Below are 27,546 nucleotides of genomic sequence, written 5' to 3'. Positions count from 1 at the left end.
CAGTACATTAAGAACATATTATGAATATTAAGAATGCTTTACAACCCCACAATGCAAATGTAAATGTAACATCTTATTGTCTTACTTTAGTTTATCCTAAAAATCAATTAACAATCTGGAACACGAAATACGTATTAGGAGTCAAAAAAGCACATACATAATGGTGGTTAGGTTTTAGTCCACTCCCAATTATTGTTGGAGATCGAACATAGATCCTTTCTACCAAGTGAAGTCCCAATCACTACTGCACCAACAACCAATTGGTAAAAAACATACATAATACTTTGTATTAAAGTTAAATTATTGCGAATTAATATGAAATGGAGTACTACGTATTATTTTGACAATTCTTACTTTCTTAAGTGTACAAATGAAGTCGATGACACATTCATATTTTGGAAGACAAGACACAAAAAAACGTTATTGGAAAATCTTCTCACATTCTTAGCAAATGGTAGGTACAATGAAAATACCCAAATTAAATACCACTACTCTAACAAATCCTTTCAACTACTAGCACTAAACCTCTGAAATCTTGAAGCTTACTCAACTAATTCAACGAACTTCGCACTTGCTTTTCGATGTTCATCATCTTCCCAGCTATTCTACCATCGAATTTCTCACAACAACATTGTCAAATGTATGTAATTTAACCATTCCTAGTAATTTCAACTCTATTTTTCGTTGTTTTTTGTTTGTTTCTAATTTCAGCTAATTTGGATGATGAATCAATTTTGAAATTGCTTGCTAGTAATGCTGAATTCATTCGAACTATACAGTAGTTTTGGATGTTTTTGATGAAACTGTTGCTGTAATCTGAGGTTTTGTGCTTCAATTAATTGCGAAAATACTTTATTTTTGCTGGATTTTGCTTACATTTTTCTGAAATTGAACTCATTTGTGTAAATTTTGAAATTGTAAACTTACCTCGAATTGCTTCTTAGTGTTTGATTCACGATTTCATGCATTGCGATAGTGAAAATTACGGAGCATTGCGTTTGATCCGTTAATTTCGGGATATGTTCTAATTCCGGTATCAGTGTTATCACATTTCGAACATATTGTGCTTGAATTTGCTACTCATATTGTAACAATAATAATTCTTGAATTTGTTGTAGTGCCTAAATTATTCTGTATCAGGATGGTACTTTGTTTTTGGAGGTAACAAGTCGAGTTTAATGATGATAATCTTGTTCTTAATATTTGCAATTGTTCTGACTCTTGCAGTTGATTTGATCTTACTATAAAATCTGAGACCTGACCAGAAAGTATCCTAGCTTTCGAGCTCTATAATGGCTTCTCCAGCGTTGAGGAGCTTTAAGAGTATGGGACCGGAGGGTCAGTCTCAGACTGCTCAAAGTGCTGGAGGGTCTACAAAGGGTTTGAATATACAATATGTCGTACAACTCACTGAGGTTGGGGAGGGTCTCATGGCGAAAATGTATAGACTCAATCAAATTTTAGATCATCCGGATATGGTCAACCATTTGTTCTCGGAGTCTTTTTGGAAAGCTGGTGTGATTCCTAATTTTCCAAAGATATGTACATTGGTCGCAAGGAAGTTCCCGGAGCATACCAGCAGATTACAACTTGAGCGTGTCAGCATTTCCTCACTTTTGTTAATTTTTGTTTCATTTTTTTGGTTATTGATAGTATTTATTGGTATTAATATTGATGTAGGTTGACAAAATTGCTTTTGATTCATTAACGGATGGTGCTGAAGTTTATCTTCAAAATTTGGAGCCGTGGGTTCAGGTTTGAATTCATTATTATCTTGCCACATTTCACCTTCTTATGTTGATTTGCATGTCCATGCAATAAGTGTAGTTATGAATGCAGCACCACCAACAGTATCTTAACACCTCTAATTAGGCTTTTGTGGAGGGCAAGGTAGAAGGATTTGATATACTTAGGGCCTGTTCTGTTCCGTTGAAGTTCAGCTCAGCTCTTCAGTTCAGCTCAGCTCTTAATTTATGTCTAATGATATTACTAATGATATAAAGCCAAATTTCATTCTTTTAAGCTCTTATTACAACGACAACAACAACAAAAACAATAATAATAATAATAATAATAATAATAATAATAATAATAATAATAATAATAATAATAATAATAATATTAACAACAATAATAATAATAATAATAATAATAATAATAATAATAATAATAATTGAAATAATAATACTAATAATAATAATCAATAAATAATAATAATAATCATCAATAAATAATAATAATAATAACAATAATAATAATAATAATAATAATAATAATAATAATAATAATAATAATAATAATACTAATAATAATCAATAAATAATAATAATAATCATCAATAATTAATAATAATAATAATAACAATAATAATATTGATACAATTCATTGTTCAAATGGTTCTATTTTTTTGATACATATTTCTCTTTATTTGGGGTTAGAGCATCTTTAATTCTTTATTTGTAAGATTTGTTATTAATTAAAGGAAAAGAGAGTGGGTTAGGGTGTTGGGTCGTAGCAAATTTTAGCTTTTCTCGTTGGTTCTTTTTATTTTTTTTATTTTTTTTTATATATATATTATTTTTTTTAAAATTTGTTTAAATGGGTTAGATACATGTAAGTGTTTTGTGTTCTTTTGTCCTAATACTATTTTATTTTTAAATTAAATAGTATATGTGTTTAAAATGTTTAGAGGTTTCAAGTTTTTAATATATTTTCCATACATTTTATAATATATTTTCCATACATTTTATAATTATAATTATATAGTATATTTTTCGTAAATATTTTAATATGTACATTTGTATATACACATATGTATAGTAATAAATAATCAAAGATCACTAATCCGTAGTTAAAAATCACTAATTAATAAGTTCAGCTCACCTCAGTTCAGTTCAGTTCAGCTGAGTTCAGTCAATCGGAACAGGCCCTTAGCCTTTCCCTTGATAATGGAGAGGCAAATCCATGAATAGTTCAATGAGCTGTTTTGACATAATTAATGCTCTATTGTAATTCACAGTCTAATGAATCTTTATCCTGGGTGCCCCTGAAGCTTTGAATCTTGATGCAAAGGCACTGCCTCTGTGTCACATTGTTATGTATCATATGGTGCATTATGAAGAAGTAATTTGCAATGTGATTGTTTTCTAGCCATGGCTATTCAGATATTCCTATATACAATTTTGCTGTATACAATGTTGCTACATGTGTATTCATAAAAGTCAATGAAAATAGGGTATTCAGTGATTGACTTTATGTAATCTCATCAGCTGCTTCTTGATTTGATGGCATTCCGAGAACAAGCGTTACGACTTCTGTTGGATTTAAGCAGCACAGTGATTACTCTGCTAGTAAGTGTTCAAAATAATATCTCATCAACTCCTGTCTCCTGTAATATGTTTAGTCATTGTTTTGGGGGAATAAAAGGGGGTTGGGGTGGGGAAGGGGAAGGATGCAGCTATTTGGAGTTGCTAATGTGACAAATGTTTTGGACATCATGTTGAATGTAGTTTTAGTGTCTGAACATTGTAGCTATACATTTCTTTCTTTGTAAGTGTTCGAACTGGAACTTTTATCTCTTTAGGTTGATTTTCCAGTTTCAGCTGGAATTTTGTGCAATTAACATAAGTTGAAGCTAGTAAATAAATTTTCCTATTGATTTAACATACAATTAGGGGGTGTTTGGTTAGAGCATTGGAAACGAAGTGGAAAGGAAACAGAGGGGGGAAATGAATCATGTAACTATTACCTTTTTTATTTGTTTGGTTTGATTATGGAAAGGAATCAATTTGTGTTTGAAGGGGGTAAGGGTATTTGTTACCTTAGGTTTTAGAGTGGTAACAAATGGGTGGAATCCCTTACCCTTAGGTAAAGGTAATTGTTACCAAATCTTTTTACCAAACATTCGATAATGGTAATGGTTTAACCAAATTCGTTTCCAACCTAAAAAATACACTAACCAAACATGCTCTTAGAGTATAGTTATATCATCTGTATTACAGAGTACATATAATGATATCAGACTTTTTAGAGACCGACAACATCTGCAAATGGAATTTATGCAGAAGTTTATGATTTTAAGGATTGTCAGTAATGCTGCCATTTTATGCAGCATGACTGGTGTTATTATACTTGTCTTCTGTGGCACTTCTTAATGTTTACGGTCACCAATTCATTTCACCTCCGTTTGTCATCATACTCATGAAGAAGTTAAATGAAGATGTGCAGAACTTTAAATCAAATTTCTAATCAGTTGGAGAATTTATCTTGCAGCCTCATCAGAACTCATTTATACTACATGCGTTCATGGATCTATTTTGTTCATTTGTTCGAGTGAATCTATTTTCTGAAAAGGCAAGTACTTTGCCTGGGTGTCTTCTCTTCCTAAAAATTTCATTGTTTATAAATTATTCTTGTATCTTCTGTCGATAAATGTCACTTTGTTATGGACAGGCCTGAAATCTTAATAGTTGTTTTCAGTATAATACTAATATGTTGCTGCTTTCACCTCAGATACCTGGGAAAATGATGCTGCAGATGTACAACCTTTTACACGGGATTTTGAGGAATGACCGTGATTGTGATTTTTACCACAGGTAGAATTCTTGCAAGCTTCAACTCAATGCTATCTTGATGATGGACCTATCTTTTTATCAATTTGATCATTATGTTTATTTGATTATTAATACGTGTAACTTGGATATGATAGTTATGTGACCTGCCTACCACTAAAAAAACAGTTAGAACCCCTACAATATTTATCTAAATTCTCTTAAAGAAAGTTATTTTTTTTCATCTTCAAATAACGAATATTATTGGCTCTAAATGTCATACTAAGAAAATGTCAAATTTAAATGATAATTAAGATGATTTAAAAGATAATAGTCAAAAAAATTTTCAATATTTAATATGATAACTCTTTATCATCAGTCATTTATGGAGTGCTTGATAAGTTGATACTCCCTCCGTCCCCATTTGATTGTCACTTTTGCCATTTTGGATGCCCCCATTTTTGTCACATTTTTATAATTATTAAGATACATAAAAAGACTTTTATACCCTCTTTTTTTTTTGTCCTTATTAAGTCCTCTCCTATTTTACCCTAACATTTGCCATAAAAATTGTGTCAACTTTTGACTAATTTAATGTTTTACTCTTGAATCTATCAATTTATCTTTCCCTACTTTAATTATTTTTTTAATTGGAAATGTCTCTTTCCCATGCACTTTTAGTACTTTATTAATTGGAAATTTTAATTTCCCATTTACTTTCATTACTCCACATTCTCCACCTTAATAACCGTGATTTTCCTTCAAAAGTGTCAAACAAAAGGGGACGGAGGGAGTATTAATTAGCGTGACAAGATACTCCCCCCTTTTTTCCCCAGAAACAGGCAATTTCTACTCTACTGTCTAAATGTCTTCAGAAAGGATTGCTGAATTTATTTCTTAATATTGAATACAGGCTGGTTCAATTTATAGACTCCTACGATCCACCAGTCAAGGGGCTTCAAGAGGACCTGAATTTTGTCAGTCCACGTATTGGAGAGGTGATAATACATGCTTAACCTAATTTTCTTATGCAAAAGAATTCTTTGAAATCTTAATCATGCTAAGAGAAAATGTCTGTTATTGATGCATGTGATCTATTTTGTGGTGTTGTTTACTCTATCATATAAAAATTTGCAAAGATTTTTACTGGCTGCTTCTCTTCCATCAGCAACTGAAATGTGGAATGAAGGTCCTTAAGTAGTTGTATGTCGTTATGTGCACAAATTGTTTGAAATGGTTCAACACCAGTTACATATAGCAGATTTGGCGACCAAATAAGTATATTCACCCTACTGTCTATGTGTCACACCTCCGGAGCTGTGACTCTTGTGAGATAAGAAATTATCTTTCTCTACGACTGTCAAGTGGCTACATATCTTTTAAAAAGGTTTTTTTAGTTGTTGGTTTCAATTGGTCAGCCGTCAGCTTGCCTTTTGTTAAGCAGCATCTGATATTTAATTAATCCACTTGAGGTACAAGGGGATGAAGTATTAGAATTGGTTTATGGGCCGAGGTCTTTTGGGATAAAGCACTATAGCTTGCTTCATTGTAGATTTTATTTTAGTGGTGGGTTTTATTACATTGAAACTTTAAATTAGTATTGTAGTAATACTTCATTTTGTTTATTAAATATTTTAAGTTTCATTCCCATGTCTTTATCCTGAAGTAGGTATATTTTCATTTAGCTAGCATTCTTTTCTTTGTAGCTTAATATCTATAAAGGGGGAATATTTGTTCTTGTGGATGCACTCTACAGGAGTTTTAAAGGCTTTCTTTCTAGCAGACTTTCTGTGTCACTGGCATTGCTGCTATATGTACTTGATAATACTTTTTGTGCTGCTGCTCTGTTTGGCTTTAACTTGTTTATTACATTACTCCAAACGTGTTTCGTTGAAAGACTTTACTAAGAGCTGGGTTTTATTTGCTCCAGAAAACGATTTTTGAATAATAATTTTTTTATGAGTAGATGCTAATGTCTAGCATCTTGTAAGCTATGTAGTGACATCTGAAACTGTTTCCAGGTTTTAGAAGCTGTTGGGCCTGTTATATTTTTATCAGCAGATACTCGGAAGCTTAGAAATGAGGGTTTTTTGAGTCCCTTCCATCCTCGATATCCAGACATACTTACAAATTCTGCTCATCCCATGGTTAGTGTGCATACTCTGGTCTTGATCTTTACTTTACTATCTCAAAGCCATCTTATTCATACTGCATATGTTGGATTACACTCGCCAAATATGTGAAAGAATTTCAGCTGCTGGATTTTGAAAAAAGGATAAGAAGGTAGTTTTAATGTTAAATTTTATTATTTGTCAATAAAACACTGCTTCTGGACCACATGTTGACATGTGCTTGCAATTTCACCACAGCAGGATGCTCCATATATATATAAGATTCCTTCATGTATTAGCTTTGATACGGGAAAATGATTTTCACTGTCACTTTCTCATTTTCTCTCTACAGAGAGCTCAAGATCTAGCAAATGTTACATCCTACCGGGAATGGGTGCTTCTTGGATACCTTGTTTGTCCAGATGAACTTCTGCGTGTAACCAGCATTGACATTGCTTTGGTACATTCTACATCTGACTCCTTTTACTTTTTCATATTTACATAAAAAAGTTGTATGGAAGATATGAGATGGATATGTGAGATCATAGCCTAATCCGTTTGATAATGCAACATTGTTTTTGCTTGTGTAAATTCAAATTTTATTGATGTTACTTGTCTGATATTTAAGTGCTTCCTGTTAGTTCTTCAACTTTTTACTTACAATGACATTTATGATGATATGTAGGTTGTTTTGAAGGAAAACTTAGTTCTCACTTTGTTCAGAGATGAGGTGAGGTTTTCATTTCTTACTTTGAAGGATGTAGGTTGTGTGGGATACTGGATAGTTAATCAGGAAATGATGTCAATATGCAGCATATATTGTTGCATGAGGATTATCAGCGATATGTCTTGCCACGCATATTGGAATCAAAGAAGATTGCAAAGGCTGGTCGTACAAAGCAGAAAGAAGCAGATCTGGAGTATAGTGTAGCTAAGCAAGTTGAAAAAATGATAAGGTACAAAGGTAGCATCCATATAATTCGGATTAAAAATTCTCAAACAAGAAGTATGTGCTGAATTAGCCAGTAGTCCTATTTTTCTTTTGTAGGCACATGTAATGTTTGTGGTTGTACATGTTCTGAGTGGCAATATATGCTCATAGGCTCATAAAAGAGTGCGATTTCTGAGTGGCAATATGTGCGCATAGGCTCATAACCTCGTAGTCAAACCTTGCAACGAACCAACTACAACGAACTAGCGTGGTGTTGATAAATAAAACGGACGGAAGGTTGATTTGGATAAATAAAGCTCGAAGCTTTCGTACAATCGTCAATGGCTTTAGGCCATCACTCTCCAAGACTCTCTAAACTTAATACTTTCTGCCTGCCTTCTCTACTCTAAGCTACATCTATTTATACTACTACTACAAGCATAAGTGGCACAAAGCCTTAATTACCACATGTACTACTCTTGTCCTCTTACTATTTTAGTGCAATAACAAACAAACAAATAAAGGTGCTTTGTCCCCTGCTCAGTCCCCTGTTCCCTTCTGCGGCTGCTACCATGGTAAGTTGTTGTTGTTGGTGCAAAGCCCCTGCTGCCCTCTCTGTCCTCTGTGGTAGGTGGGTGTCACGGGTGGTGGTGGGAGTGGGTTCATTGCAATACTCCCCCCCAAAACAGCCACCTTGTCCTCAAGGTGGAAGGCTGAATTTTGCGCTTGGAATGTGCTTGAACTAGCAAGTGTGGGATCGCCCTTAATCTCAATCAACTTCCCTTCCACAGAGAAGCGCATTACTTGTCGCTTCCAGTTCGTAGTCACCGGGCCCAATTTTTCCAGCCACTGTACACCCAGAATGACGTCGCACCCCCCTAATGAAGTGGGCAAAAAATCCTCTTCTATCACCAACTCTTCACTGAGCTTCACTCGTAAGCCACAACATTGCCCTCTCCCCTTTATAATTTCACCGTTCCCGAGGAAGACTTCAAAAAATGGGTTACCAGAAGTGGCTATCCCAAGCTTCTCCACTGATTGAAGCGAAATAAAATTGTTAGTGGCGCTGGAATCGATCATTACCACCACCGGCCTTCCCTTGATTTCTCCGGTCACTCTCATCACCTTCGGGTTAGTTAGCCCGCCCATCGAATTGAAGGAGGCGGTGACCGGAATTTGCTCAGCCACACTCGCCGTAATCTCCATGGCTGTAAACTCGCCTTTGCCATCCGCGTAATCCTCCTCTACCAATAAGACGCTCAACCCCTTCGCGGTGCAAACATGGGTGGGTCCTGTCCACCTACCATCGCATTTGAAGCATAGCCCCTTGTCTTTCTTGTCTTGCAATTCTTTCTCCATTAGCCGTCGCACTTCACCACTGAATCGGGAGTGGCCGGAATTCGTTCGTGTTTGGGAAGAATTAGGTGGGTTGTTCACGGAGGCTATGGAGGCTATTGATGACTGGGGTGCTTGGTAGGAACTTGAGTAGGTTCGATTTGGGTTGTGCGAATTGGTTGGGTAGTTTGTGGTGTTAGTTGGATTGTGGGTGGAGTTGTAAATGGGACGGTTATGGGGGTGGGCTGGGGTATTTTGGGGGTTAGCTTGTGTGGTGTGAAATAATAAGTTAGAAGGGTTTGAGCTTTGGGTCGGCCCATTCCCAAGAAGAGTAGAAGCTGAGCTTTTACTGAAATAAGAATAGGGTACGGAAGTAGAGCATGCCCCACCCGTTTCCCTTAACGCGCTGACCCGATTCCTCTCCTCTATCCGTATAGCCAGGTCCATGGTATCCTCCAAACTAAACGGGTTGAGCATCCGGATCTGTGCCCTAACCTCTTCTTTGAGACCATTAATGAAATGACCCCTCATCAAACTCTCAGGGATATCAGACAACGGAGATGCTTTCTCAATGAACGCTCTCCGATACTCGACCACCGAGTTGACTTGCGACACCGCGAGCCACTGCTCCACCGTGGAGGGTTCCAGAGTTAACGGGCCGAAATTGCAACAAGACGCGCGTCTTCATGTCATCCCAACCTCCAAGTGGCCGGCGTCGACTCTCCCACTGGTACCACCTTAGAGCATCGTCGTACCACCTTAGAGCATCGTCGTCCATGGCCACCACCGCGGCCTGGATTTTCTCCACCTCCGTTAGATGGTAAAATTGAAAGTATTGTTCGCTGCGGAGTATCCACCCATCGGGATCGGACCCGTCAAAGATGGGCATGTCGAGCTTCCGATATTTCCACGCACCCCGGCCGTCGTTGTTCTCGCCTTGGTGTCGGTATTGCCCTCCAGTCCCCGGTTCCCATGTGCCCCGTCGTAGGCCGTTAAAGCCTCCTAACCCCAGTGGTGGTTCGTTAACTCCACTCAGTGGTTGTGGCTGCTCCACCCCGTCGTCCACCGGCGTGGGCTGCTGAATCGGTTGTTTACCCAAGACCTTGAGGACGCCGCGAATTTCGTCCAAAACCTTGTCTTGTCTGCTCGTTGTCATGCATAATTGTTGGGTGATGTCCCGCCGGAAGCGGTCCATTCTACCCTCCATCGTCTGTCTCACCTTATCAATGGCTTCTTCTTGTTGCTTCAACAACGTTTGCTGAAGTGAATTCTCTCCATCTCCTAGCTTCTCAAAAATTTCTTCCACTCTTTCCTCGAGCGCCGCCACTCTCTCCGGCGTCACGGTCAGCGGCGTTGGAGGCATGTCGGCTCTGATACCAACTGCAATGAACCAACTGCAACGAACTAGCGTGGTGTTGATAAATAAAACGGACGGAAGGTTGATTTGGATAAATAAAGCTCGAAGCTTTCGTACAATCGTCAATGGCTTTAGGCCATCACTCTCCAAGACTCTCTAAACTTAATACTTTCTGCCTGCCTTCTCTACTCTAAGCTACATCTATTTATACTACTACTACAAGCATAAGTGGCACAAAGCCTTAATTACCACATGTACTACTCTTGTCCTCTTACTATTTTAGTGCAATAACAAACAAACAAATAAAGGTGCTTTGTCCCCTGCTCAGTCCCCTGTTCCCTTCTGCGGCTGCTACCATGGTAAGTTGTTGTTGTTGGTGCAAAGCCCCTGCTGCCCTCTCTGTCCTCTGTGGTAGGTGGGTGTCACGGGTGGTGGTGGGAGTGGGTTCATTGCAAACCTGTGCTGTTTGTGTAGATCTTTGGAGTCTGTTCATCTTCCTTCAATCATTACCTATCAACTCGCTAAACCAGACCTCATATTTTACAAACTCATTTCGTCATATTGAATTATATGGACCTTCACTCTGTGTCTATTTTCTAGATAAAGAGTATTGTAAGAAACTAGAAATAGAATGAGGGAGAAGTGGAGAACATGAGCAGATTAAACGGTGGCACTTATCTACATGGCTTACAGCTCAACACGCTAAACCAGACCTTATATTTTAAAACATTGTTTTGTCATATTGAATTTTTACTCTTCTCTCAACACCGCCTGCGTTGGTTTAGACATGTAAGACGGAGACCCGAGGGGGCACTGGTATGAAGAGTGGAAGGGTGGGACCATGAAGGGGTTAAAAGAGGGAAAGGGAAGCCGAAAATGACTTGGTTGGAAGGATTTAGGAAGGATATGAAGTATATGGATTTGCATGAGGATGAGTATGAGGCATTGGATCGTAAGGGATGGAGGAGGAAGATTTTTGTCGATGACTACACGAAATAGTCAGGATTAATCACTTTTGGCTCATGTAGCCAACTCCACTTATGGGATTAAGGCTTTGATTGATTGATTGTCTATTTTCTTGATAAAGAGAATTGTAAGAACAGAACGAGGGAGAAGTGGCGAACATGAGCAGAGTACACGGTGGCACTTGCTTACATGGGCTGCAGCATCAAACCTCAGCTATAGGAAACACCATTAGAAGATCCCATATACAGACAAACCACCATTAGAACATCCCATTACATAAAGTTGGATGGAGGCTCTTTTAGGCTTATCCCTATAACTGAAAAGGAATTGTTCTGTTATACTTTTGAACCCAAAAGCTAACAGGCACTATTTTTATGATTTTTATCTCTATTAAGAATAAAGCCTAAAGGTCCAATTAACTAGACATTTTGATTTTCAGTCTGTTGCCATCCAAAGTTAGAATATTTCTCTTTAATACTCTTTCTAGCTAAAACAATTCCCTTAGGTACTCCAATTTTTAAAAAGTTATATTACTTCAATCCTTGTGGTGGTGAAGGGAGTGAATTCAGGTTAGTTTAATTCCTTCCGCATGTAGTCGCAGAAGTTTGAACTAGTTACTAAATGTGGTATTGCCTTCAAGCAAACCAATTGCATTGTTTTTATGCATCATGCTTAATTTGCTAGTGGTCATGATGGTAGAGTAGACAATCGGCAAACAGGTTTGATTGTCTAATAAAGTCCCTGAGTATTGCAAAATTTGGCAGTGGAAGGGAAAACGTTGACTTGTCTCATTATGAGCTCTAGGAATAGAGACTTAGTAGGATTTTGTACTTGAACTGATCAATCACATTGATTCTACTGGGAAACCAGTGTGAAAGAGCTTATTACGCCTTCTGGATGGAGTTTCAAAGAGGAGCGACTAGTGAGAGATTTTATTGGCTTTAACCTTCTAAAATCAAACATAATTCCTCGTTAAGTAACCAAGAAACTGGTTCTTGATGCCCACTAGATTGGTGTCACCCATTCAGAAAAATAATTTCACACTATTTCTTAAAACTTATATTCATCCTTTGTTGTCTATTTCATTTTTATTGGGATTTATTAAGAATCTCCATTTTCCTCCCCTCCTTTTTTCTATCTTGTAACTATCTTTCCCCCTCTAATTTGTTTTTTTACATTTCAAAAATATCTGTTGTGTGCACTATTATTAGATGGATTGACCTAGAACCTCTCAGTATGATACACTATGTTCAGGTCCTTAGTGTTGAACTGGGGAATAGTTTTTCCTAGCTTATTTTACATCATTTGATGACTTGTGAAGAGTACGGAAGCAGATATGTAGTCTTGCTTGTTAGTTTAGCTGTCAAATTGTCATCAGTTTTGCTATTCATGGGTGAGGGCCAAAGAAATGCTATCCCAAAATTTATCTCCAGCATGGTTGCAGTATAGAAGATGCTAATCAGATTGTTTTCTTTTTCTTCTAATTTTCTACTTCCTCCATTTCACTAAAATTGCAACAGCTGTGGTTGGCACTGTATTTTAATGCAACAGCAGAGAGGCTGCAAAAACTTTAAAGTAAAGTGAATTTTTAAGGAAGATGTATAGGAGGGGAGAAAGAAAGTGGTCAAGTATGAATAAAGTAGGTGTGAGAAGTTGTCAAAAAAAACAAAAAAAAGAAAGAAAAAAAATAAGGAAGTGTTTCAATTATTTTGAAACATCCTACGTAGGCAAGTTTGCAATGTAGTGAAATGGAGGAGGTATTAGTAAGTCTAAATGATTGTCATGATGTCTGAAATTATTCCACTCTTCCCAGTGAAGTGCATGAACAAGCATTGCTATGCTGTGATGCAATACACCATGAAAGGAGAATACTTCTAAAGCAAGAAATTGGAAGAATGGTTCTCTTTTTTACCGATCAGCCTAGTTTACTGGCTCCCAACATCCAGGTATATTTACAAATGTTGACTTCATCTGTGACATTTCAATTCAATTACTTTTTTTTTTTTTTTTTTTTTTTTTTGCTCTTGCTATCTATTGACAACGCTTTTTCTGTGATTATAAGATGGTGTTTTCAGCTTTGGCATTAGCTCAGTCCGAGGTGATATGGTACTTTCAGCATGTAGGAATTATGTCATCAAAGTCTAAGGCTACTACTCATACACTACCTGTTGAAATAGTAAGAAATTTCCCTTCCCCTCTTATCTTTCGTTAAATTTTTTATGCAGTTTAAAAGAATAGCTGGATTAACTATGTCAGAGCTGTTAACTTATATGCAATGTCTGCTGTTGTCCTAAAATGTTGAATATACTTGGGTTCTTTTTGTTTTTGAATTCCACTTTTCTGAACTCTTTCCTCCTTTACCACTCTAAATTTGATTTCAGGACCCAAGTGATCCAACTATTGGATTCTTATTAGATGGAATGGATCACCTTTGCGGTCTAGTTCGCAAGTATATAGCAGGTTGGTCCACTTTCAGATTTATGTTTTGTAAGGCTAATCTAACATCATGGACGAGGAAGTAAATCTTTATCTGTGATACTCTCACTGTCCCTATATAAAAGACCCATTTTCTCACGGACTTGGGTTGTTTAAGAGAGAATTTGTAGTGGGTCATTGTTACTTAAAGTTCAATAAAAACAAGAAGATAGTGGAAATAGTTTGTTGGTTCTTGTGGAAGTTAGAGATTTTACACGCACACCGAAACACAACAAAAAAACAAGAAGAGATTTTACACACACACACACAACGAAAACACACACACACACACACACGCACACACACACGCACACAAAACCAAATCCATATGAAGTAAAACTGTATTAAATCAATTTTCATTCATTTGACTTTACATGTAGCGTTAAAAACCTCCAAAAGTAAATTATATTGATTTAAAAGAAACTGGAATCAGTTAAAGAAGTTGAAAATTATGAAACTACCATTAATGAAACTGACCACACCTTGATTGTCCGATTATGATGATCTAATGACCCAATCAATTTGGTAATTTGTCATCATTTAAGGCTATGGTTCTCATTCTAGGCCCACAGATTTTAATTATACTGACAATTTAGATATTGAGATATTCTTTACCCATTGTAATTCATGTTCTTCAATTTTAGTTTGTTTCTCTAAAAGTTATTTTAGGTGTTCAAAAACTTGATTTTACCTTGATTCTAAAGTTCTAAAATTCAAAGGTTGATTTACCTTTTATATAAACACAAGAAGTATGAAGATATAATACTTGTATTAATAGAGAAAAAATTTAGAAGACAATAATAAAATCACATATTCCAGCTTAAAGCTTGTGTTTTAAGTAACTTTAGATACTAAAATGCGCTTTTTGAATTCGCGTTATAAAAAATTAAGTGTGTTGACGTGTTGTTCTAAAGAAATATTGCGTGCCCTGCAAATTTTGATTTTCTAAAATCAAAGGTTGATTGAATTTTTTTTTTCAATTTTTATTTATTTATTTTTATTTTATTTATTTATTTTATTTTATTTTTTGTATTGTAATAAAAATATAAACATATAAATTTGATGTTATAAAAAAAGTTTAGAAGACAATCTATTGAAAAAAAAAAAACTCACATAGTTTGGCTGAAGGCTTGTGTTTTAAAAAGCCATAGGTATAGTTTATGCATTTCAAGCCCATATTCTTAACTTTTTCCTCCATTACTAAATATTTGCACTGTTTCTCTTTACATGGTCATACTTTAAAAACTTTGACCATAAATTCTCATTAATTTATAAAGATAATATAGCCAAGTGTTATCTTGTTAGAAGCATTATTTTTTTTTTTGGTAAATAAGTAGTATTATTGCACCAAAATGGAAACAATCAAGTTTCCAAAAATACAACTGCTTAGGCTGAAACAAAACAGCCTAAAACAAGCCCTATACAAAAGACTCTATAACACCAGCCCTATATAGACAAAGCTTCTATCCACTCTCTATTTTGTACACTTAACTTCGAACTATTCACACTTAAAAGTCTAGCTTTTACCTCATTCTTAATCTGTCTAGCTACCACAGGAATATGCATAATCTTCAACTCCAAGAAAGCTGTGTTTCTAACCCTCCAAATATGGTACATAACAGAATACAAGTATTCAGGAAGCTTTTCTGGAATCCAGATCCGAGTCTATTACAAACTCTAGCAACATTATTCAGATGTATTCTTTCAGGCCCAAAACCAAGCCAGCTCCTGATTTCAATCCAAAGAGTACTACTATCCTTACAGTTCCAGAACAAGTGATCATGAGTTTCTGGCACATCAGCACATAGAAGACAGTTTTTCAGTCTGCTGAATATTTATGTGCAGCCTATCTCTAATTTTTAACCTTTTCTGAATGGCCATCCAAGAAATAAACTGATGTTTGGGAACTGCTTTCTTTTCCCAAACCAAAGAATCCCATCTGCATTTTTCCTTTCCAACAATGAGCAAATCATAACTTCTCTTGACACTATATTTATCCTGCATTCCTGCCCAATTAAGGCAGAAATATAGACACTCTTCAGCTTTTCCTTTACTTCTCATACTTTCTTCGAGTGCCAAATGCAATCAATTCTAGGCCTGTAATTCATCCAGTTCTGTCCTTCTATATAGACAACATTAACCCATAAACATGCTTCCCCATTGCAGTTATATTCCAAAGTTCAGCATTCCTGATACCCAGACCACCTTCTTTCTTCTTACAACACACTTTATCCCAAGCAATATTCCCAGGTTTATTGCTATATTTTCCATGCCAAAGAAAATTCCTACATATGGCATTAATGCTCTCAAAAATAGACTTGGGAAGGATTATAATTTGAGACCAGTACACCTGGATGCTCATGAGAACAGAATTCACCAGGACTAGTCTAGCAGCAAAAGAAAGGTTTCTAGAACTCCAGATCTTAGAAGCATTTCAATATGAGCATTTTATACTTTTAACAATGCACTATGAAATATATTTATGGTCAACACAGTGCATTGGTTTTTACTAATGGTGTAATTATTAGTATAGGAGGACGTAAGTATATTGCTATGAAAGATGTTTATATTCTAAACCTTGAATTTAATGTTTTATAAACCAAGGGTTTATAATTTTTGTTATAGATACAATAATTGTAATGAATTTTTTTTACAATGTGTTCAAACCCCATCAAATCTTTCTCTCTACTCCATTGTTGCTTAAATGTTTCGTTTATTAAGCTCGATTTGTTTTAACAATTTCATGTGTTAAACTCAAAATGTCGACTATTCTAAATCATACAATTTGAAATTTGAGCTCATCTATCAATCTTTTCATTTGTGCTTTTTATGTAGAATACTAAGATTACTACAGGATCGTCGGATTTTTTTATCCATTATTTAAGAAATCAATTCAAATTGATGTTAAGTTTTGTTCATATTGAAATGCAGCAATCCGATGTTATGCGCTATCCTATCTGTCATCCTGTGCTGGTAGAATTCGTTTTTTGCTGGGAACTCCAGGAATGGTGGCACTGGACCTTGATTCAAATTTAAAAGGGCTTCTTCAGAAGATACTTCAGCACCTGGAAAAGATACCAAAGCCACAGGGTGAAGACATGTCTGCTATCACTTGTGATCTATCTGTAAGTAATCCTTAGAAAGCTAGATTCCTTTCTCTTCTTCCCCTTCCCTTAATGTTTACTTATTTTTCCTGTGGTATGCTATATTTTGAGTATGTGTTTTACCCGTCAAATGTCATACTTAATTAGAATCTTCTGCTTAGCTAAAATGATAATAATGCTCATCTAAATATTTTTGCTCCACGCTTGAGCAGGCCATTGATTACTGTTGATCATGTATCATGCTGTCCTTGATTATTTAACTTCTCATTAACTCCTCGGTAGCTATTTATTTTGTATTCTTCTATTTACCCCTTACTCTTGTACTTCTTGCTCCAAAGTATGGGGTTCAATGCATTTAGCAAGCTCACTTTAAATTCAATTAATTGTAAATACTACGTATATATGATCTCAGAAAATTTTATTAATTGATTGTGAAAAATGAATGTTATTTGGTTATGCTAGGAAATAGGGATGTGATTCTATATCTTTATCAGTTATAGTCCTTACAGACTTATAGAAAGTTATTGGCAGAGAGTAGTCAAATTGTCAGAGTACCTATTCTCTATTGCTTTACTATACCTTTAGTTCTTCTTTGACTAATCTTAATCCCTCATTCCCCCTACGGCCCTTCTTATAAGGGATAAGCCACATACACCCCCACCTCTTGGGATCTGCATTGAAAGTTTTTCATGTGGATGCTGCTGTTCCTTCTTAAGAGTTTAATCTGAGGAAGGCCTGTCAAAATTAGAGATTGGGATTACTGGTGAACTCTGTTTCTTGTTTTCTTCTGGACTCTTCTGTAAAAAAATGTCATTCAGGACACCCTTTGTGTTTTCTTCTGTAGTTCCAGTACCATTACTTGCTAAAAGCAGACTAAAAATTTCAATCCTGAGGTCCTAAAGTGTCTTTAGCTTTTTTTCTAGTTTGGGTTTCTCTGAGAAAGTCAATGCTAAATTGTCAATTGCGATTGCAGATGCATAAATCTCAAACAGCTCTTTCACTGATATGTGCTATGTGCATTACTCTCTTGCTTTTGTAGGGACCACAGTTAACTAACTTGCTAGTATGTTATTGGGTAAAAGTTTACAATTTGCCACCTAATATTGGGAGATTATCGTATTTATTGAATTAACACTAGAAGAAAATGTTGGGGTCACACTGGTTTTAGCTGTTTATCTATAAATTAGCCAAAAATGTTTGTCTCTGGATAATTAAGGACGTACTCTGTAATCAGTTAACTGGATATCTTGCGAGTGTTCGTGTATTAGATGGCTCTTGGTTTTCTATGGAGGTTTGGTACTTCATAATGTATTATGTTTATACGTGATGCTGCTCCCTTATGAGCCAAGATACGGAAGCATTTTTAAATAAAAGCCAGTTTAAGTATTGTTCCCCATTAAATGAGTACATAAGCAAGTTCAGTGATCAAAACTTGTGTCATTGATATATGGGTTATTGAGTGCCTCAAAGCCATCTAGGCATGAGCAAACTCCTAAGGTAGAACCAGCGTTTTAGAAGAGGCTTGATGGAGGGGCTTAATCCATTTCAGTTAGTTAAATGTAATTAGAGCCCCTTGAAAAGTTCTATTACTGTATTACCTGTGTCATTGTTTTGCTGATGAGGTATGGGTTGGTCTTGTTCTAATTTTAACAATAAATTTCTATTCAAATAAGTTCAAATAGTTTTAAGCAAGTCCAGATATCAGATATGTTTATGTAAGTTCTAGTATTAACCAAATTTATTCTGATGTAATTCCGGATATGTTCAAGTAAGTTCAGATTTCGAGTATTCAGGTGAAAAAAAAAACTCTCTCCTCTGAACACGTAATATGACTCTTACAGCTCATTTACATTGCCAACCATTGTAGCTATTTTCAAAAGGAATGACTTTTTGTCATTGTATTATTCTATTATCTGTGTCCCTTTTATTTCTTATGTTACTTTTATTATTGTATTCCTCCATTCTATCCCTTCAACAAGCCTAATTAATGTTACCATGACAGTATAACAAAGTATAGCTAGTATCTAGGAGATACTTGTATGAACTCAATTTCATCAAGTTAATGCATGCTATCTTTTTCAAAAAAAGAAAAAGTTAATGCATGCTACAGAATGTGAGTAATATATTTTTTGAAGACTGATCAACTGGGTAGCAACTTGCCTGACAATACTTTATTTACTTTTTAGCTTCCTTAATATCGTATTTTCATGTAGCCCTTTGTCTAAATTCACATATAGTTTCTTAACAATTTTCCTAGTTATTTACAAACTATAAATATTCCGCTTTGCGGTTGAGTTATTCTCCGTGTGCTGGGTTTAATCTACGTGGTTTAATTTTGTATATTTGCCATGATATTTGCTGTTGCTTCATCTGTTATTATATTCAGGATTTACGTAAAGATTGGTTGTCAGTGTTAATGATTGTCACGTCCTCTCGGTCATCCATTAATATAAGACATCTGGAGAAAGCTACTGTTTCTACTGGCAAAGAAGGCTTATTAGCAGAAGGAAATTCTGCATATAATTGGTCCAGGTGATGCCTATCATTCATTTCTCTCTTTTGATGATTGTAAGTTACAACTGTGGTAATTGTGATTTGTCATCCGTTAATGTTTTCTTGTTACTAAGGCCCCGCTTCTTCTTCTTCTTCTTCTTCTTCTTCTTCTTCTTCTTCTGCTTGAACGCCTTAATCTCATAAGTGGGGTCAGCTACATGAACTAGCATGAGGACTTCCCAGAAGGCCACCCATCCTAGTACTAAGGCCCCATTTGGTTTGATGTAAAACATTTTCAAAACATTTTCAATGAAAAATTAGTGTTTATGGAAAACATATCCTCAAGGAAAATTACACTTGCAAGATAGTTTTTTCTTTTTTCCTTTGTTTGGTTCTTACAAGAAAAGTTAAATAGAAATTAGAAATAGGAGTGGAAATGTGGGAATGGATGAGAGGAAAGTGAAAAGGAGATAAGGAGAAGGGAGGAGAATGTGGCTTCCCTTGTTTTGTAATTATAGATGCAATTTTCCACCATCGGGAAAATTGTTTTCCACCCCTTCACAAACCAAACAAAGGAAAATGGGAAATAATGAAAATCATTTTCCATGAAAACATTTTATATCTAACCAAATGGGGCCTAATTGGAAAATGTTTTTTTTTTTATTATTATTATTTTTTTTTTGCCTGATATTCGCCTCCAATAGCTAAAGGTAACTAAGGAGTAAATGGAGCACATGTAGACCTTGGGGAGTGGTACCCTTTGCTATTGAATGTACACTGTGAATAAGCATCTTTTACATCTGAATTTTTATGTGCAGATGTGTTGATGAACTTGAATTACAGCTTGCAAAGCACGGAAGCCTCAAGAAACTGTATTTTTATCATCAACATCTTACATCGGTGTGTTCTCACTTCATGTGCAAAATGGAAAAAGTTACTAGATGCTATAAGTTTATGCTATCAGTCTGTTGAATATATGTCAGACATGTAGCTTAATTACAATAACGAGACTGACGTGCTATTGCTACAGGTTTTCAGAAATACCATGTTTGGTCCTGAAGGACGTCCACAACACTGCTGTGCATGGTTAGGTGTTGCAAGTAGTTTCCCAGAGTGTGCTTCTCACATTGTTCCTGAGGAGGTATTTTACAGACAAATTCTTTAGCCTATGACATTAAAAATATAATATTACCTTGCTTATTGTAAAAATCAGCTGATTGTATGATGGATGGAAGTTTGTTGTATATAAGGGAGACTGTTATTTCAACTCATCATTTACTCTTTCACAAATGGGCATGGAACCCTCACGGCCTTACCCGACACTCCAATGCTCACTTAGACACTTCAATCATTTGAACCACATAATTGTAAATAAGTGTAGGAGATAAGTAGAAATAGGACAGGAAAAAAGAATTTGTGCTCACAAATAGGCTTTAGGTAAGATTTACAATATAATTAACAACCAGGTCAGCCTAATATGTGTGTATATGTATTTCTACAACATAATTTATGCAAAAAGCCTTCTAAAACTAGGAATAGGTTCCTTTTATGCCGTTTTCCCTCACTCGTGTCCTATTTTAAGAAAGTGTCCCCATGTCTATTAAACCTAACATTTCATTTACTTAGATATGTATCCGAACCCGACACTCAAACCCGTGCCTGAGTAACATTGGGGAAACTTAATGGGAAATTCTTATTTACAAACATAGGGTGTTTCTTTCTTGTAACATCTTCAGGAAAAAGTTCTTTGACAAAGGGCCTTCTAATATTGGAAGAAGCCTTGGTTTCACACTTGTAGATTATTCCATGAAAGGAAAAAAGAATGTGATATTCAAGGGGGTTTTTATATGTGTATGTTGTTGGTTTGATTGACTAGGAGTCACTTGATAAAAGATTAACTTTTGTTTTCTGAAATTCAGGTTACTAAAGTTGGACGGGATGCGGTTCTTTATGTTGAGTCTCTAATTGAGTCAATCATGGGCGGGCTGGAAGGTTTAATCAATATTCTTGATTCCGAAGGAGGATTTGGTTCTCTAGAGATGCAGGTTAGGACCAGATATTATATATTTTATAATTTTGCTAAAGAAGTTCCTTGTAACAGGATTTGGGATTTATGTATTTCAGCTTCTTCCAGAGCAAGCAGCTGTCTACTTAAATTCTTCAACAAGGCATTCAATCCCAACAAACAAATCCCCTAGAGGATTACCTGGAATGCCTGGCCAAGAGAGTTATCCTGAAAATAATAATTCTATTAAGATGTAAGGCCTCTTTCTTGTAGAATTTATAATTTTAGGAGAACAAAATCCTAGGACTCAAAAAATTTAAACAACAAAGCTGAAATATCTAATTCCTTCTGTATCAGGTTAGAAGCTGCTATGCAGAGGTTGACAAATCTTTGCTCTGTTCTAAATGACATGGAGCCCATATGTGTATTGAACCATGTTTTTGTTTTGAGAGAGGTGAGACATCTGCCTGCTGTTTCAGTTCTTGCTTGCTCATGGCATGGCAATTATATACTTTATATATAAATTTTATTTTATTTTTTTGTCTTTGTATTTGATGCATATGCTAGAAAGAGTACTCCATTTCCTATTTTTATGTGTATAGAAGTCGTCTTCCATTTACAAATAGGAGAGGACACCTAAGATCCATTTCTCTTACTCCCCCTGTTCCTAAATTCTCACAGCAATTTATTTTTGACTTTATACATATTTAACTTTGACTACATTTTTTACTAATATGTAAAAATCATATGTTATTGTTTGATATGCTCATGGATTAGTCTCAATGTATTTTTTTCAAGCATTTCATTTTCATGTTTTTATCGTTTTGGGACTAAGGATATGTTGTTGTTGTTTATTCATGTTTTTAATTAATACATAATTCAATATATTGGTCAAACTTGTGCATTGGCTCGATAAAGTGAGAGAAAACCAGAAAGAATCATGATAGTAGAATTTTGATGGACCTTTCCTTCCCCTTTCTTTATCGAAACATATTGTAAAAGTTGGACTTTTGTTTTAGAGGAAGCAGAAGGCTACAAATTGTGTTTCACTAAGGTCAACATCTGAAATGGTAGCAAAATAATCATGTTGTATCTCATGAGTATTAGCCTGAGGCAAGATAATGTAATCTCCCTAGATACATTTAGCAGGGTTGTCAAAGCTTTTAATTTCTGCAGGCAATGCTTACCTTGGGTATTAAATATTTAAATACCCTTCACTTAAGAAAAAAGTCAAAAACCTCTTTTTTTTTTGGTGGGTGGTTAATGATGCCTGGTTGCTGTTGCTTTTTGGGATGTTATTCTGAAAGAATCTTTTTGGAAATTACAACAATTTTGTTGTGATGGAAAGTGAAATTATTCCAATTCAAACAAAAAAGAAGTTACTCCACTATGGCATCATCTCTTTACTTTCAGTAGTATTTATTCAAAGGGGTAGCAACTAACTAGCAAGTGCTTCAGGCTTATCATTGTCCCCTTAAAACTCGAACTTGAAAATTTATCTCCCTTGTAAACCGGTAAAGAATTATTCAACTTATATCGGGAGTCTTGCATTTTTTTCAGAGGGGTAATAAAGGAGAAATCCAAACTAATTCATTTAGAAACCCTTATTGCTCCTCCTCAATAATGAATATTATAAAGTATACAATATCACTCAAATCATGGTCATACATTTGACCCTTTTTTGCTGTGGTGGAAACCTCACTTCTGATGGTCCTATGTGCATCCTTTTAAGCTCTTTGTGTGTTTTAATTCTAAAATGTTTCTTTAAATTGCAGTACATGAGGGAATGCATTCTTGGGAACTTCAGAAGGAGACTGCTTTCAGTTCTTAAGACTGATAATGACCTTCAGCGTCCTTCTGTCCTGGAATCTCTAGTTCGCAGGCAGATGAGTATAATCCATCTTGCGGAACAGCATATCAGCATGGACCTAACCCATGGTATCCGGGAAGTTTTACTTGCAGAAGCCTTTGCTGGACCAGTATCATCCCTTCATTTGTTTGACAAACCCATCAATCAACAAACAGGGTTAGCCGCTGAAACAATTTGCAACTGGTACATTGAAAACATTGTAAAAGATATATCAGGAGCTGGTGTCCTATTCGTGCCTGCTCACAAATGTTTTAGAAGTACAAGACCCATTGGTGGATACTTTGCTGAGTCTGTAAGTGACTTTAAGGAATTGCAAGCATTCATTCGTCTATTTGGCGGTTATGGAGTTGACAAGTTGAAGCAAATGATGAAAGAGCACACTGCTGCACTTTTAAATTGCATTGGAACTTCATTACGGTCAAACCGTGATATCTTGGAGGCTATTGCAGGAAGCTTGCACGCTGGTGATCGCATAGAAAGTGATGCTAATACAAAGCAGATTGTGGACTTGGACACACTGGTTGAATTTTGTGTTCAAGCAGGACAAGCCTTGGCCTTTGATCAGCTTATTTCAGACGCTGCTGGTGATGTACTCAAGGAAGATGCACCGTTGATATATTCTTTGCTGGAAGGGATTGTGCCACATTTGCCTGTGGAAGTTCCAGAAAAGAAGGATATCAGGAGGATGAAAGAGGTGGTAAATAGTATAGGCGTCATGGGTGATCATGACACAGAATTTGTCAGATCAATCATGGAAGACATAGGGGTTGGAAATGATAATTCATGGAACTTGTTGCCTTATTTATTTTCTGCTTTCATGTCATCAAATGTCTGGAATACAACAACATTCAATATTGATACAGGAGGTTTCAATAACAACATCCATTGCTTGGCAAGGTATGTATACTGAAACCAAGCATTAGTCAGTCATCGACAAGTTGATGATCCCTTCTCCTTGTCACATGCATACTCATTGTAACATTTATTTATTTATTTATTCATTTTGTATATTTTTTTTATTTGCTCAAGTTTGTGCTAATTGAGGAGTAATTTGCTCTCCCTTTTCTTGAATTCTGTACATAAATCATTTTGTGAATCCACCCCAATCTTGTATCATTAGCTTGTTATTGCAACACAGTTCAAATTTGCATTGAATACATTCTATTAATACATTACTTTGTCATACAGATGCATAAATGCAGTGATTGCTGGAAACGAATATGTCAGAATGGAAAAGGAAAATCAGATGGCAAATGGGCATGTTGATGAAAATCTGCAAAATCAGATGCAGGGCTCATTAACAGCTGAAGCAAGTGCCAAGTCTACTTTACTGCTTTTTGTAAAAATGTCAGCTGGGATGATTTTGGACTGCTGGCATGAAGCTAACCGGTATGGTCATAATTCTATCCTTTGATTGGGTCCATTTCTAAATCAATGATTTCATACCTCTCCATTTAATATATATGCATTATTGTTCTTTCTGTATTGCTTCTGCCCTTTTTTCATCCAGTGTAGCTGGATCTGTTCATATATCTTTATTAAGGTGCTCAATATGTAGAATATCTATACCTTTTTAAACAATTCATGTTGCTAATGGCATGACCTTCGCCAGCTGATTTGTAGCCGTCAACATATAACCTTAAGTTGAGCCATCAGTTTTCTTTGCTTCTGAACCGAGTTAAAAATAGTTGACTAGATTATAGCCCTTGTAATGCCATAATTTGGAAATACAGAGTTGGTAACCTCTTATTTTTGTCTTGGGGCTTCAGGGATGCTTAAAAAATTTGTAAGGGTTTGCTTTCTGTCAACCATTGCCGGTCATAAGTACTGGTTTCTGTGAGGCCTTGATGAGGTTGTACTACAGATGTGTATGTTAAACTTTTGCTGGTTATTAAATTTATTGTTAGTCACTAGTCGTCTATGTTGCAAGCTAAGATAAATTGAAATCATTAAGGGGGAAAAACACAAGTAGTTGCTAATTCCACCCAAGGATGAAATGATAAAAAGCTTTCAACTTTACAGTGGGGCACTGTTGAACCTCCTGAATCTGCCTGATACATGAAATAGAAAGTTCCATTGCTTTATTAGAAATGTGTAAAGTCAAATGGCTTTAAAAAGGATCATAGATATTATCACTTGTGTACAGTCCTGGCAAACTCTGCTAACCTGGACTTTGACTCCTCTTTTACATATTAACTGCGACATTACAACATTGTTGATTGACACTTCTTGTGAATCTTTTGCAGATCCGATCTAGCGCCCAAGCTTGTATTCGTAGACCAGCTGTGTGAAATTTCTCCTCATCTTCCAAGAAGCTCACTGGAAGCCTGCATCCCATATTCTATTATTCGCTCATTATATAATCAGTACTATGGGAATTCTCCCTCATTGCCATTGACTTTACGAAATTTATCATCACCTCGAAGCTCACCTGGAGTATCACTCATGCATAATTCTCCTGCATTCCGACACCTCAGAAATGATACAACTCAGCCGTATTCTGATCAGTCAGGATACTTCAAACAACCTTCAAGCCAGTCATATGATGCTGATAGTGGAAGTATCCAAAGTAATGACCGGAGACAGCGAAGAGGATCTGGGCCTTTAGATTACAGCTCAAATCGTAAGGTGAAGTTCAATGAGGGATCAACCTCAGGAAGCACAGGGCCTAGTCCTCTTCCAAGGTTTGCTGTGTCAAGATCTGGTCCAATATCATATAAGTAGGAAGATAATTTTGTCTAATAGTTAATTTGAGATGATATTGAAGTATCAATGATTAGTGAACTACAGCGTGTTTTAGGCTGCTGCCATCAGATAGAGTTCCTCAGGCAGAAACCAAGTCTGCGCAGCTGTAATTTCTGTACTATTATCAACTGAGCATGTTAACCGATACGCAGCCATTGTAAATGTTGATGGGCTATACTGAAGTAGGAAGAAGGGTTAATTTCCACCTTGTATTTAAAAATTTCCCTGTAGATTTGTTTATTACATTACTGAGTTTGCTGAAATTACCATAGTATGCACCATGTAATTTTGAGCATTTTAAATCTTATTAAAATTGGTTTTATTCTTAATAATCTTTAAATGTATGCCGATAATATCTTGAATTTTTTGCTTCAAATTTCACCATTTTTTTAATTTTATATTTTATTTGTTGAAATTTAAGGAGTGGGTCTTTTATTTTCTGAAAAGTTGTTGCAGTAAAATACTTGCTTATGGTGAAGAAGACACTTAAAAGTTAAAACAGTAAAATAATTAAATCTATACACGAAGTTACTGCTATTTTAAAGTTTGTATATCCCAATTTCCATGAACCTTTGTAGACTGCCTTTCAAGCGTGGAGGCTAATGCAAAATTGTTACAAACAAAATGTATAAGGCAATTTATTTTATATTTTTATTACAACACTAGACTCAGAACTATACTCATTACTCAACTGAGCTGATACACTATATGAAAAAGATTGTTGATCTGCTTACTGTGAACAAAAACAAAGCTCCTACAGCTGCTTCACCATAACGGTATACACCCTTTGGATTGCGCTCCTAGATAGCAATAACGAACCATTGTCATTTTTTAAACTCAATGATGACTAACTGGTGTTGAAATCAGTCAGCTGATACTGCACTTCATCCTCCCAATTCCCAGAAGCTCTCCCAACACCCAACCATTCTAAAACTGATCTCCAAACAGCCACAAAAAAAAATCGCGGTTTTGATAGATTTGCATAGCTGCACGACCCTGGCCGAACATACATCTTATTGCCCTTGTTAAGCTGTATATAGTTGATTAGTTGATAATTTGATATAGACGGCGTATACTGCTGTAACCCTGTAATATACTGACTCTAAATGGCAAGTCCCTAAAACAACCTGCTACAGCAAAAATATTCCTAACAACCCAGTAACAAATATCATTATATTGGCATTACTTGAATGCAAAATAGATTGTAAGCATTTCATATTTCATAATATGAAAAAGACAATTATATACATTGATGAATTTTGAGGTTTATCACATTATATTGTCATTGGCCATTCTCAAACAAAGAAAAAAACAAAAAAACCTAGAATATACAACATGACCAACTATCTAATAAATCAACTATACACAACTAGTTGAAACATACCAACAACATTTGCCTTTACACATTATAGTCAACTAACTCAACTCCCACCTCAATTTTGAGTGGGACAAAAAAAAAAGAACATAAAATCTAGTAGTACCAATAATTATTTAACAGATATATAAAATGACCAAAACTCAAAACCCCCCACCCCCACACCCTCCACCATCACCACCATGACCACCACCATCACCATGATGACCACCATACATTCCACAACCAC

At 35.7% G+C, this 27,546-nt stretch overlaps 1 protein-coding gene across 1 annotated transcript; it reads left to right on the top strand.

The window, feature by feature from the left end:
- Positions 1–414: 414 nt before the first annotated feature.
- Positions 415–26,244, top strand: LOC145558563 (protein NAP1-like). Its single transcript, XM_081619840.1, has 24 exons — positions 415–640; positions 1,228–1,598; positions 1,681–1,755; positions 3,270–3,350; positions 4,273–4,353; positions 4,513–4,595; positions 5,464–5,548; positions 6,572–6,697; positions 7,014–7,121; positions 7,347–7,391; positions 7,475–7,617; positions 13,064–13,196; positions 13,313–13,426; positions 13,632–13,710; positions 16,657–16,850; positions 19,216–19,361; positions 20,141–20,222; positions 20,353–20,463; positions 21,242–21,367; positions 21,447–21,580; positions 21,685–21,781; positions 23,103–24,094; positions 24,386–24,586; positions 25,444–26,244. The coding sequence occupies exons 2-24, from the start codon at positions 1,293–1,295 to the stop codon at positions 25,919–25,921; spliced, it is 4,020 nt and encodes a 1,339-aa protein (XP_081475966.1). The 5' UTR covers positions 415–640; positions 1,228–1,292; the 3' UTR covers positions 25,922–26,244.
- The last annotated feature ends 1,302 nt before the right edge of the window (positions 26,245–27,546 follow it).

Source organism: Chenopodium album, chromosome 9, assembly GCF_948465745.1.
Source record: "Chenopodium album chromosome 9, dcCheAlbu1.1, whole genome shotgun sequence".
In the NCBI taxonomy this organism is placed as follows: Eukaryota; Viridiplantae; Streptophyta; class Magnoliopsida; order Caryophyllales; family Amaranthaceae; genus Chenopodium; species Chenopodium album.
Note: the sequence above shows the minus strand (reverse complement) of the source record. Positions and strands in the feature narration are given on the sequence as shown.